The following is a 12,718-nucleotide window of genomic DNA, read 5'->3' as shown; positions in this document are numbered from 1 at the left end:
CCATCAAGACTTGAAGATACAGTAGAGGAATTGGATCACCTAAGCAAAGGAATATGAAAAAAATACCTTCAAGTATTGTCACAAAAGAGAAAAGATGTGAAGGAATACTGAAACAAGCAGGTGTTACTATCATGACATCAAAGATAACAGCTGTCAACTTACAAGTAATTAGAAGAGATTAAGAAAGACACCTCACTGTGATCAAGGGCCAAATTAACCAAGAAACATTACAATACTAAATATATATGGACCAAAATCAGGCATATTCAATTTTAAGACACTGTTACTACATGGCCTCAATACCCAACTTCCAATGTCCACCAAGGTTATCTAGACAAAAAAATAAAAAATAAAATAAACAGAAAAGTTGGAATGAAGTGACATCATTCATCACATATACCCAACAGAAATCTACAGAATATTTCACTCAAACACCAAAGAGTATACATCCTACTCATCCGCCCAAGGGGTTTTTCAAAAATAAATACAGATGGAAACAGAAAACAAATTTTAAAAAATTTGAAATAATTTTACACATCTTCTCAGACCATAATGCTATAGGGCTTAAAGCATCAATAGCAAACGTATCTGTAATAATTTCATGAATTCATGGGGATTAAACAACACGTCACTGAAAGGTGATTGGGCCCATGAAGAAGTCAAGAAAGAAAGAGATATCCTGAAATTGAAAATAGACCCCCCTTCTCCTTTCTCTTTCTATTTCACTTTCTCTTTCTCTCTGTCTGTCTGTCTCTCTCACAGACACACACACACACACACACACACACACACACACACACACACACACGCATAAACATGCGTGCACACACTCATGCATGCACTCACGCACATAATGACTTAATAGTGCAACCTAAGATTTTTGCCAACACCAAGTCAAACCAAACCTAAACCCAGTAGACAGCAAGGAATAATAAACAGAAGTCAATAAAAGAAAACCAAATAAAACAATACGAAGAATTAGTGAATCTGGGAGCTGCTTCTTGGACAAGATTAAGAGGATCAACCTTTGGCCCAGTTAACCAAAAGACCTGAATTCACCGAATTAGAAACAAACAGGGACAGATGCCAGAGAAATTCAGAATATTTAAGGGAATACTTTCAAAAAACCTACACTATGGTAACATAGAAAATATAAAAGAGGTGAAAAACTTGTAGATTCATCCAAGGCTTCTTAGATCAACAACCTAAACAGACCCATAAAAAAAAGGAGATTAAAGCAACAATAAAATCCTTTTGACTAAAAAAGCCTGGCCCAGCTGGATTCAAAGTGGATTTCTACCAAACTTCCAAAAACTACAAACAACACTTACTCAGTTACACAGAAAAAAGAGAGAGAGAGAGAGAGAGAGAGAGAGAGAGAGAGAGAGAGAGAGAGAGAGAAAGAAAAGAATCAGAGAGAACATTTCCAAACTTTTTCTATGAAATATCACTCTAATAATAATACCAGCTAAAGACATAACAAAAAAAGGAAAGCAGTGGGTCTCTATCCGCAATGACTGATACAAAATATATCAAAAAAACAACTTGAAAATCAAATACCAGTCAATGTCTAACAGTGGCTTGTGAATTGCCTAATGTGACAACTCTTTAATGCCGTTCATCAGCTGTGGTGACCAGCAATTATAAAATTATTTTCATTACTATTTCATAACTATAGTTTTGCTTCTGTTATGAATCATAATGTAAATATCTAATATATAGATTATCTATGTGGCCCCCAAATTGGTTGTAACCTACTGGTTGAGAACTCCAGAAAAGAATCACACCCACAATGACCAAGTCAGCTTTATTGGAGAGATACTGGGAAGCCTCAACATATGTGTCTCAAAAAATGCAATAAATCATATAAATGGACTCAAAGACAAAAATCACATGATCATCTTAATAAATGCAGGAAAGGCTTTTAACAAATCCAGTATGCCTTCATGGTAAACATGAGAAGAGGACTGAGATAAGGCCATATAAGACAAACACATTGCTAACATCATCATAAAATGAAAAAAATTCAGCAACAACAATGTCCACAAGAATGTCCACTATCCTCACTCATTTTTAGTATAATGATTAAGTAGAGCAACCAGCCATAAGAAGGGAAATAAAGGGATATAAATAAAAAAAGAAGTCCAATTATCCTTATTTCTAGATGATAACTCTATATGAAAACCCAAGGTTTACCTCAGACACTTTGAGTAACGTAGCAGGAAACAAACTCAAGTCACAAAAGTCAGTAAACTTTTCATATCCAGATAATCATCTCCCTGAGAGAGATGGGGCACACACTCTCATTCCTAATAGCCTCAACAAAGAAACATTTAGGAATAATCCTAACCAATGAGGCAATAGACCTTTGTAAGGGAAACTTTAAACCTCTGAAGGAATAGGTTCAGGAAGACACTAGAAGATAGAAAGGTCACATGCTCATGGATTGGTATAATTAACTATCCTCCTAAAAGCATTTTATACATTCAATGCAATCCCAATGAAAATTCCCACAACATTCTCCGCATATAAAGAAACAAAAAGTCCTAAACTCTACATGAGAGCACAAGACACTCTAGATAGCTAAAGCAATTCTGAGCCAAGAATGCTAGAGGATCATGCCGTATTCCAAGCTACATTACAGATAGTATGTAATAAAATAAATGGCATTGCCATGAAAATAGGCATGTAGATCAATGGAACAAAACAGAAGGCCCAAACATCAGTGCACATAACTGCAGCCATCTTGTATTTGGCCACGAAGGCAAACATTGGGAATAATTACATCAAAGCTGTATCTCACACTCTACCCACAGATCAGCCCAAGTGGATAAAAGGCCTCTCAGAAAAACCCGAAACACTGGCATATTTGTTAAGAGTTACCATGCACAGGATGAAACACCACGATCAAAAGCAAGTTGGGGAGGAAAGGGTTTATTCAGCTTAAACGTCTACACTGCTGCCCATCATTGAAGGCAATCAAGACAGGAGCTCAGGCATGGTAGGGACTTGGAGCAGGAGCTGATATAGAAGCCATGGAGGCGTGCTGCTTACTGACATGCCCTTTTTGGCTTGCTTAGTCTGTTTTCTTACAGAATCCAGAAGCAACATTAGCCCAGCAGTGGTGCCATCTACAAATGGGATGTGCTATCCCCAATCCATGACTAATTAATAAAATACTCTACAGTCTTCATTAACTGTATGATCTTTTTGGGCATCTTCTAACTTAGGTTCCCTTCTCTCAGATGACTTTAGCTTGTGTCAAATTGAAATAAAATTTCCAGCAAAATTGATAACGCTAGGAAAAGGTAATACCCAAAAGGAATAGAAAATGACTTTTTGGATAAGACTTTATTTGCACAGGAATTAAAGCTACCAATTGACAAATGGGACCACATAAAACCAAAAGAGAACTCTTAATTGACTGAGGAGGAAGCCCACAGAATGGTAGTGAATCTTTGCCAGCTATACATCTGATGAAGGCTTAATAGCCAGACTATATGAAGAACTCAAAAACCATAGATTCAAGAAAAATCGATGGCACAATTAAAAACGGGAAATAGATCTGAATAGAATTCCCAAGAAGAGAAGCGAAAATGTCTAAGAAATATCTCAAAAAGTGCAAGTCATCTTTAGCAGAGAAATGCCAATTACAATTACCTTGAGATTTCATCCTATCCTAATCAGGATAGCCAAGGTCAAGTAAACAACTGACCACAGATGTTTGCATGGATGTTGAGGAAATCGGGGGCGGAGGGATGCTCATTTGCTCTGAGCAAACTTGTACAGCCATTATGGAAATCAGCATAGAGCATTCTCAAAAATTAAGAAATGCTCGACAGTTCCCTAACTGCATGATCCTTTGGGGCCATCTCCTAATTGAAGTTCCCTTCTCTTAGATGACTTTAGCTTGTGTCAAGTTGACATAAAATTTCTAACACAATTGTTAATGCTAGGTAAACTTCAGCAATAGCCTAAAGGCAGAACTAGCCTATGAGTTAGCTATAGGACTCCCTGTCACATACCCGAAGGACCTGGAACTCTACTCCACAGACACTTGTTTAGCCATGCTCATTGCTGCTCTGTCCGCAATAACTAGGAAGTAGAAAGAGCTCGCCCGTCCTTCAACCCACATTGTACAGTGAAAATGTGATCCAAATGCATAATAAAACTCTACTCAGTTGTACTGAAAAATAAATGAAATCACTAAATTTTCAGGTAAATGGGTGTAATATGAAAAATACTGGGACTGCAACAATATGGTAGCCTAAACAAGACTGTCATAGTGATAGCACCAGTCAGTGCGCCAGCTAGAGGGAGAGCAACCACGATCAATAGCTGTGAAAGAAGGAGAGTTATTTTCTCCTCAGGATGAGTTGCCTCATATTTTGTCTATTTTCAAGTGGTCAGCCCCTGAGCATATGTGCAAAGGAGTAATGCAAGATAGACCCAGTGAGCTATATATATGCATAGGCATGTGCATTTATACATGTAAATAAATTTGTGTATACTTGTAACAACAATTTAAAAACATATATATATATATATATATATATTTGGGGAGGGAGGGGTAGGACACGGAAGTTGGAGGAGGGAAGAACAAGAGTCATATAGATTCAATGCTTCTATATGAAGTTCACATGCACAAAAAACTAAAGCCTTCAACGTATTGACTTCGGTTTTAAAATTTATAGATTTTCTACCATAAAAAAAAAAATCCACTTAGTCTGCTCCATTTAATGGTGTTTAATGTCCTCCGAATGATAGCCAGATAGTACCTTGAGATTACTCAGAGTTTAAGTACTTGCAATACACTTACAATGTCCAGCCTGGAAGAGTTACAAATGTAGAAGTATGTTGCACACTGGAAGAAAGGTGCTTTGTTTTTCTTGAACCCAAGCACCAAAGAAGTGATTGTAGTGCAGTTTTCATACATCGTGCTCTGCTTCTGTATTATAACTAATTTCTCCCAACTAGACTGTAAGAGCGGCTTACTAAATACTTCCCATGTCATAGATGGTCATTAAATAGGTCCTGAGTTGTCTGGCATGTAAATGAAGTTTCCAGGACGTTTAAATGCCTCTTATTCCTTCAATAAGTAATGGCCTTTCCTCTACAGCTCCCGACACTTGGCTGCTGGCGTCCAAGTAACAAATGTGTTTTCTTGTCAAACCTTGTTTGTGATCTGTAGTTTCTAGCTATTTCTTTCTCAGATTTTGAGCTGCATTATTAATTCTGTTTTTAGGATGCCGTCCTGATGCAGTTCTGTGCAAACAAATTGGATAAGAAGGATTTCTTTGGGAAGTCAGATCCTTTCCTTGTGTTTTATCGAAGCAATGAGGATGGAAGGTGGGTGTGTCTTCTACTCCATTCAGTGTCTGGCTGATGCTCTTGTCTGTGCTGTTATTTCTTTCAGAGATCTTCAAATGAGTCAATGGGATACGATACTTGATATTTTAAAGATGGGTGTGATGTTCTATTTCAAAACTAATTTGATAACCATTTATGTTTTATGTTTAATATATGAATTAGTTTCTGCTTCCTCCCTGCCTTTTATAAAAGTTTGCTTTTCTTCCAACAGCGTAGGATAATGGCATGTTTTAGAAACCCGAATTAACAAATGTGTTTTCTGTAGAACTGAGTGGAAACTGTTTGCTTTGGATGAGGGGGAGGGGAGGACATTCTCCCCTACCGTGAAATTCTTAGGTCCCTGGGGTCTACACCTCAGTGAAGTGTTTCAGTGTGGTGTGGTATTTGCCAGCCATGACTAGATGAGTGTGTCCAGAGTTCACTGTTTATGGATCTACGCTTGATTCTTGATTTCTGCGATTGATATTGTACTCTCTGCATTTACAAGAAAACTTCCTAGCTAGGAAGATGCTTGAGAGTCCCTTGCCAAGAAATAAATCGTGTGATACTTAATGGCTCTGGTAACACATACAGTTTCCTGACCTATCAATGGGGTGATCCACCTCACAGGGCTGAGGGGAGCAACTTATGATAAGAACTCATGCCTAAGCCTCAAGGAGTGAGGAGAGCTTAACCGTTATCTAGTTTTAATATCGTTTTATTCATTATTTTTGTTTGTTGTTAACAGTACATAGTACAACATTAGCTAATGAGAAAAATATTACTTAGAAATTGGAAGCAAAGGAAATGAACTTTAAGCCTGCTCCACTATTGCTGTGTTTATGACAGAGATGGCTGGAGATGTCAGTGTTGTGTGCGCTTTGCATCTGAACATCGTTTATCCACACAGAAATTCTAAAGGGCATTCTAAACATACCTGTTAGTTATTCCCAGGCGAGGAAGAAGTTATCAGGCAGACAGAACTTCTTCAGTCCTAGTGTTTTGTGTCCTTCTGATGGAACTGTGTGTTCCCTGAGTTCTCTTATTTTTCTAAAAAAAAATTTATATTCATAAGATTTCAGCTTATCACACATCTAATGGTGCTTTTTTAATGAAAAATGTTCTGCTTAGACAAAGGATTTTTTTTTTTTTTTCTTTTTTTTTTTTTTTTTTCGGAGCTGGGGACCGAACCCAGGGCCTTGCGCTTCCTAGGTAAGCGCTCTACCCCTGAGCTAAATCCCCAGCCCGACAAAGGATATTTTTAATAAAATTAAATCTATTTTTTCAGAAGTAAAACCATTCCAATGTGCAAATTATTAAAACTTAATTCTTAAAATTGACAAACCTCACTTCAAACGTAGTTTCACATATTATACTTAGAGAAAACTAGTTTATCATGTGGATTAAAACATGTGTTAATGAACATATTAAAACATCTATATGTATAGCTTTTGTTTTTATAAGTGTTCAGTGAAAGTAAATTTTAAATACTTCTACATTTATTTTCCCGTGCAAGATCTTTTTCTTTGTTTTTTTATGATTATTTAAATGTGAAGCTACTTCTAAATTTGCTAGTTCAGCTAACAGAACACTCAGTACCAGAAACAGTAATTAAAAGTCTTTCCAGTATATAATTCAAATTTCTATTTTCTTGATTTCCTGTTGATTTCATTATCCTCAGCTCATAACTAGGTAATAATTTCCCTTTCCAAGTAGTGTGTTTGATACAGAGTTTCAGCTCAGGCGTCCTGACAGGCTATTTATTCAGAATGTTTTTGTAGGACTCTGTCTACAGTATACACATGTACACAGACCTACACTTACATGACTAGACTCTTGACTACACAGAGTCTGCTCAGGTTGTTCATTCTGCTGGCAGTGGAATTTGAACTAGTGAGAGTTCTATGTTTACAACCACACACTGTGTGCTATAAATGAACATAATTACTAAAAGAAAACATAACACTTCCTGGCTTATGAATGTCTCCTTGAACAGACGAGACTTTTCTTTGGAGGAAAAATCCCCAATGTGAAGCTGTTTAATTCCACTTCTAGTGACTCTAGGATTATACATCAACTTTGACTGTCCCTTAAGCAAATTTGCAAAAGCCAATGATTATTGTGTGCCTCCAGTTTTTATAAAACAGCATTGGGATTTGTTGAAGTTGTAGAAATTTATCTAGGGTAGACACTGACATATCTCATTGTTTATATTATAAAGAACTAATCCCACAATTTTGTAAATCTGTCTGTGTATTAAAACAGGTGGCGGCAGCCCAGAATGTGCAACACTAACTCTGCCAATGGAGAGGAAAGGCTAAAAAAATAATGTATCATAACTGAATCACACACACACACACACACACACACGTACACACGTGCACATATGTAATTTGTGTCATTACATCTATCTATCTATCTATCTATCTATCTATCTATCTATCTATCTGTGTAGCTTCATAACTGAAAACTCTTTTCACAGCTTTACAATTTGTCACAAGACAGAAGTGGTCAAAAACACTCTAAACCCCGTGTGGCAAGCCTTCAAGATCTCAGTGAGAGCCTTGTGCAATGGGGATTATGACAGGTAAGACAGCTGAGACATATGCGGACTGACCATGGGGAATGTTCATGGTCCATGGAACTCGGATCTAGTCTGCACTGTATTTTTATGAAGGTGACATCTTCACCCAACTAAACTTGATTTTAATCCCTAATGATTAGAGATAATCCATAGACATAATGTTAGCTAATTAAAACTTGATTGACTAGACTTGTTTTCAAGATCATGAAGCATGTGGTAAGTGCTAAAAATAGATTGAATGGTAGTTTAACTTTTAACCCCCTCCTGTTTAAATATGGTTCATGAACTCTCACTGACCCAAGCTGCTATCACCTCTATCTTGCTAGAGTGCAGCACATGGTGCCCACTATGGGCAAGACATTGATTGGCTAGAGTACTCCTTAGATGCCCTCAAAAGCATTACAGCTATAACTGTGCCCATAACGGTCCCAAAGATACAGAGAAGGCATGCTAACAAGGTCTAACTTGTGATCCTTCCAGCATACTTGAAGATTTATAATACTGAAATTTTTCTTTATTGGAAGCTTATTGTAGGTTATTTTTATTAAAAAAAAAACCTCTATAGAATCAAAACTAGAATTATAAATAAAATAAAATTCCAATCTCTTTTCTGTTTCCTAGTCTTACTACTTGTATTTAGCAAAAAAATTAAAACTACTTTTAGGTAGTGTTGAGACAGGGCCTTGCTATGGAGCCCAGGCTGGTCAGAATGCTTGATTTCGCTGACCCAGCATCACTTGCACCACCACAGCCAAGGGTGGTTTATTCTATTAACCAATATCCCACTAAGAACTGTAAGCAATGTGTTATCATGTTTCCTATGGTAATTGAGGGATGAGTCTAACTTTATTTAACTGGTTTATTATTTCTGTAAGAAAGCAGTTCTTAGGTGTTTTCTGATTAGGAACATTAACGCTCTCTAGTCACCTTGGAAAATTAAGTTTCCCAGGCCCCAAATCAGACCCGTTGAACCAGAACCTTCGGAAAGAGGTCTAGTAAGCCACAGTGTGATGAGCTCTTCAGGTGACTCTAATCTGTGTGAACTCGAGAAGTAACGCATGCCAAGACAATGGCCTCCAAGAGGGGAGATGTGGGTCTACCTTCCACTGAGGAGCTATGCTGTCCACATGCTTTCTCCAGACACCGAAGAACCAGTATAGATTCTTGAAACCAACTTTATGTGTAAATTTAATTGCAGTGATAAAATTAGCTAAATCACCTTCAATTTACGGTGTGAAACTTATAAGCATATATGCTCTAAAAACAAGTGACTAAATATTATTTTGCAGATTAAGATCAAATTCTTTTCGTATTGTATTATCAGATTGTATCATTTTATTAAGCCGCTTTCACATGTGTATTTTTCTCCCGGTAGAACAATCAAAGTGGAGGTCTATGACTGGGACCGAGACGGAAGGTGAGTCTTCGTGCCGCGCCATCCCAGCTCTTGAGACACCATGCAGTCTACTCAGAATGCATGGAAATAACTATGATTTTTTTCTACTTTCATGGTTTTCTGCTTTAAAAATACATTACTGATGAGTTTACATGTGATTTTAAGGGCAGTGAATTTTTTTCAGCTTTGGGGTGAAGTGTTACTTCAATTATATGAGGATCCATGCTTGGTCTTGATGCTCTCTCGGTCAATGTGTTCAACATACAGGCATCTATTGTCACTGCGATAGAATTGGGATCGCCATTGCTCTAGCTCAGAGGTTCTGTGGAGAATCCTATAAACTGTTTGATATGATACTCAAGGGAATGCACACACACACACACACACACATCACATCACATCACATCACAACATCTAAAAAGTAATTTAAAAAAACACAGAATTCTTTTTTGCATAACAAGATTATTTTTATTAGGTCTTGAGTAATTTCATACTCATCCTCACAGTCTTTCATTAATTTATACCCACACCAACATAATATATGACTTCAAATCTCTCATTTTTATGAATTTTCGATTCTTGATGAGAGTCTCTATGAGGTACAGTCTTTAGTATTGATGAGCATTGTTCTGAATTTATATTAATATTGGATATATTAGTTTCTCTTTTAAATGTTTACTATTTGTTTTTCCTATGCATTTTTGAGGTGTTTATTTTTCCTTTGAGTTCTTTAGTATTAATTCACTTTTGATGATATAGGGCAAATATCTTCTGCCATTCTTTTTTTTTTTTTATCTTTATTAACTTGGGTATTTCTTATTTACATTTCGATTGTTATTCCCTTTCCCGGTTTCCGGGCCAACATCCCCCTAACCCCTCCCCCTCCCCTTCTATATGGGTGTTCCCCTCCCCATCCTCCCCCCATTACCGTCCTCCCCCCGACAATCACATTCACTGGGGCTTCAGTCTTGGCAGGACCAAGGGCTTCCCCTTCCACTGGTGCTCTTACTAGGCTATTCATTGCTACCTATGAGGTTTTTTATGATGATGGCATTAAAACCTGAACTTTACCCATTATGGGCCCTGTTGTACTACATCCCCAGTCAACCATTGACTTTTGAGAGATTTAGAGCCAAAGAAAATATTTGATCCCAAGAAGACTGAAAATAAAAAAGAATGATGTTAGAAGACTAAAAGATGTTTAGGGAGAAATTTAAATATTCCTTGGACATGAATTGTGTGAACAGACTGGTCAGAAAGGTTGCAATCTCTTTAGTGGATTCCTTTTTCTGCTAGGACAATGGGTCTTTGCCTTCATTTAAAATATAGATCAGCATCTTGATTTAAAATGTTAACACATAATTCTATATCATATATGTGCCCAGACATAGCTGCTTAAATTTTAACTATGTATTCAATTTATGGATGAGTTATAAAAAGCTAAATTAAATTATTGATGTTAAAAGTCTCAGTAACATGCCCAATTAAATAAACAATGAGACTTGAAAAGAGCATGCTAGGCTCTAAAATAAAATAATACAGGTAATAAAACTTAATCTTTAATTTTAATGCTAATTTTAGAGTTTAATAATAATCACCGAAATCGATCATTATGTCAGTTGATAGATAGCCTATGTTCTGTATAACTTGGGTACTGCATATGTGTTTGTTAACAAACAGTTTCCCAGTACGACTTCCACATTTTACAACACAGTGTAAAGATCTCTAGGACATGGCTGTTTCCTCTCTGCCATCTTTGATGTGTGAAATTCTACATCTCTCTCATTTTGCATTTCCTGTACAGCCAGAACTATTGATGCTTCTTTTAATAAAAGGATTATTAGTGGGGTTTTTTGGTTTTGTTTGTTTTTGAAACACTGTATAGTTCTGGCTCTCTTGCTTCTGCCTCCTGAGTACTGAGATGAAAGGTTTGTGTCATCATGCTCAGCCAAGTGGATCATCTTTTTGTTTTAAGCAGTCCGGACTGTCATTGTTCAATGAAAATAATCCAAGTCAGGTGATGGATAATTTTCGATTTTCTTTCGGCAACATTAGGAAGTGAAAGTAAACCAACAACATCAGTGTAACAGTGGTTCACGCTTAGGTACATAAAATGTAACAGTGGTTCAGGCTTAGGTACATACAATGTAACAGTGGTTCACACTTAGGTACATACAATGTAACAGTGGTTCACACTTAGGTACATACAATGTAACAGTGGTTCACACTTAGGTACATACAATGTAACAGTGGTTCACACTTAGGTACATACAATGTAACAGTGGTTCACACTTAGGTACATACAATATAACAGTGATTCACACTTAGGTACATCCAATATAACAGTAGTTCACATTTAAGTACATACAATGTAACAATAGTTCACACTTAGGTACATAGAATGCAACAGTGGTTCAGGCTTAGGTACATACAATGTAACAGTGGTTCACACTTAGGTACATACAATGTAACAGTGGTTCACACTTAGGTACATACAATGTAACAGTAGTTCACATTTAAGTACATACAATGTAACAATAGTTCACTCTCAGGTATGTACAATGTAACAGTGGTTCATTCTTATGTATATATAATGTAACAATGGTTCACTCTTAGGTACATACAATGCTACCTTTTAATTCAGAGTCATATAGCCATGGTTAAGGTAGCAAGTGACTTTTTAACACAACTTTAACATCCAACATATGTGTTCTGTTTATGGCACAGTTCAGTTCAGACTCATATTTCAAGTGACTAATAGAACCACATGCGGGGGGATGCGTCATTGCATAGCACTGTTTTGGCTATAATGGCATCTATATGATGTGAATTGTAAGAGCTATTATACCACGTGGGCATGGTGTCCATTTTCATAATCCCAATACTCAAGAGGCCGAGACAGGAAGAAGCGAAGTTCCAGGCCTGTCTCAGTTATACAGTTATTTCAAAGCCAGCCTTAGGTGATTAATGAGGTCCTGTCTAAAAATAAAAATAAATAAAGGGTCTGGAATATAGCTTAGAAATAAAGCAATTCCCTAATTATAAGACCCTGAGACTAATAACCTCTATTATAAACACACTCTCTGTCTGTATTACTTTGTGTGGCTACTTAACCATACAAGACTAATTAGTTTATATAGTACAGAGTAGAAGTTCTTAATCTGTGGGTCACAACCTTTTGGAGGTTGAACCACCCATTCATAGGGGTCACCTAGGACCATCAAGAAACACAGATATTTACATTAAGTTTAAAAAAGTAGCAAAATTACAGTTATGAAGTATCTATGAAGATGGTTTTATGGTTTGGGGGTGTCACCACAGCATAAGGAACTATATTAAATGTTTGCAGTATTAAGAAAGTTGAGAACCACTGGTTGAGAGGTAATATT

At 36.8% G+C, this 12,718-nt stretch overlaps 1 protein-coding gene across 1 annotated transcript in view; it reads left to right on the top strand.

The window, feature by feature from the left end:
- Cpne8 (copine 8) overlaps positions 1–12,718 on the top strand; it is a 176,396-nt gene that overhangs the window by 93,852 nt on the left and 69,826 nt on the right. The window contains exons 8-10 of the mRNA XM_032885320.1: positions 5,246–5,349; positions 7,832–7,936; positions 9,309–9,350. Coding sequence (XP_032741211.1) covers positions 5,246–5,349; positions 7,832–7,936; positions 9,309–9,350 — 251 coding nt within the window. The remainder of the gene's footprint in view (positions 1–5,245; positions 5,350–7,831; positions 7,937–9,308; positions 9,351–12,718) is intronic.

The sequence above is a fragment of the Rattus rattus genome, chromosome 1, assembly GCF_011064425.1.
Source record: "Rattus rattus isolate New Zealand chromosome 1, Rrattus_CSIRO_v1, whole genome shotgun sequence".
NCBI lineage: Eukaryota > Metazoa > Chordata > Mammalia > Rodentia > Muridae > Rattus > Rattus rattus.
The sequence above is the reverse complement of the archived record's forward strand: the minus strand, read 5'-3'. Positions and strand labels throughout refer to the sequence as shown.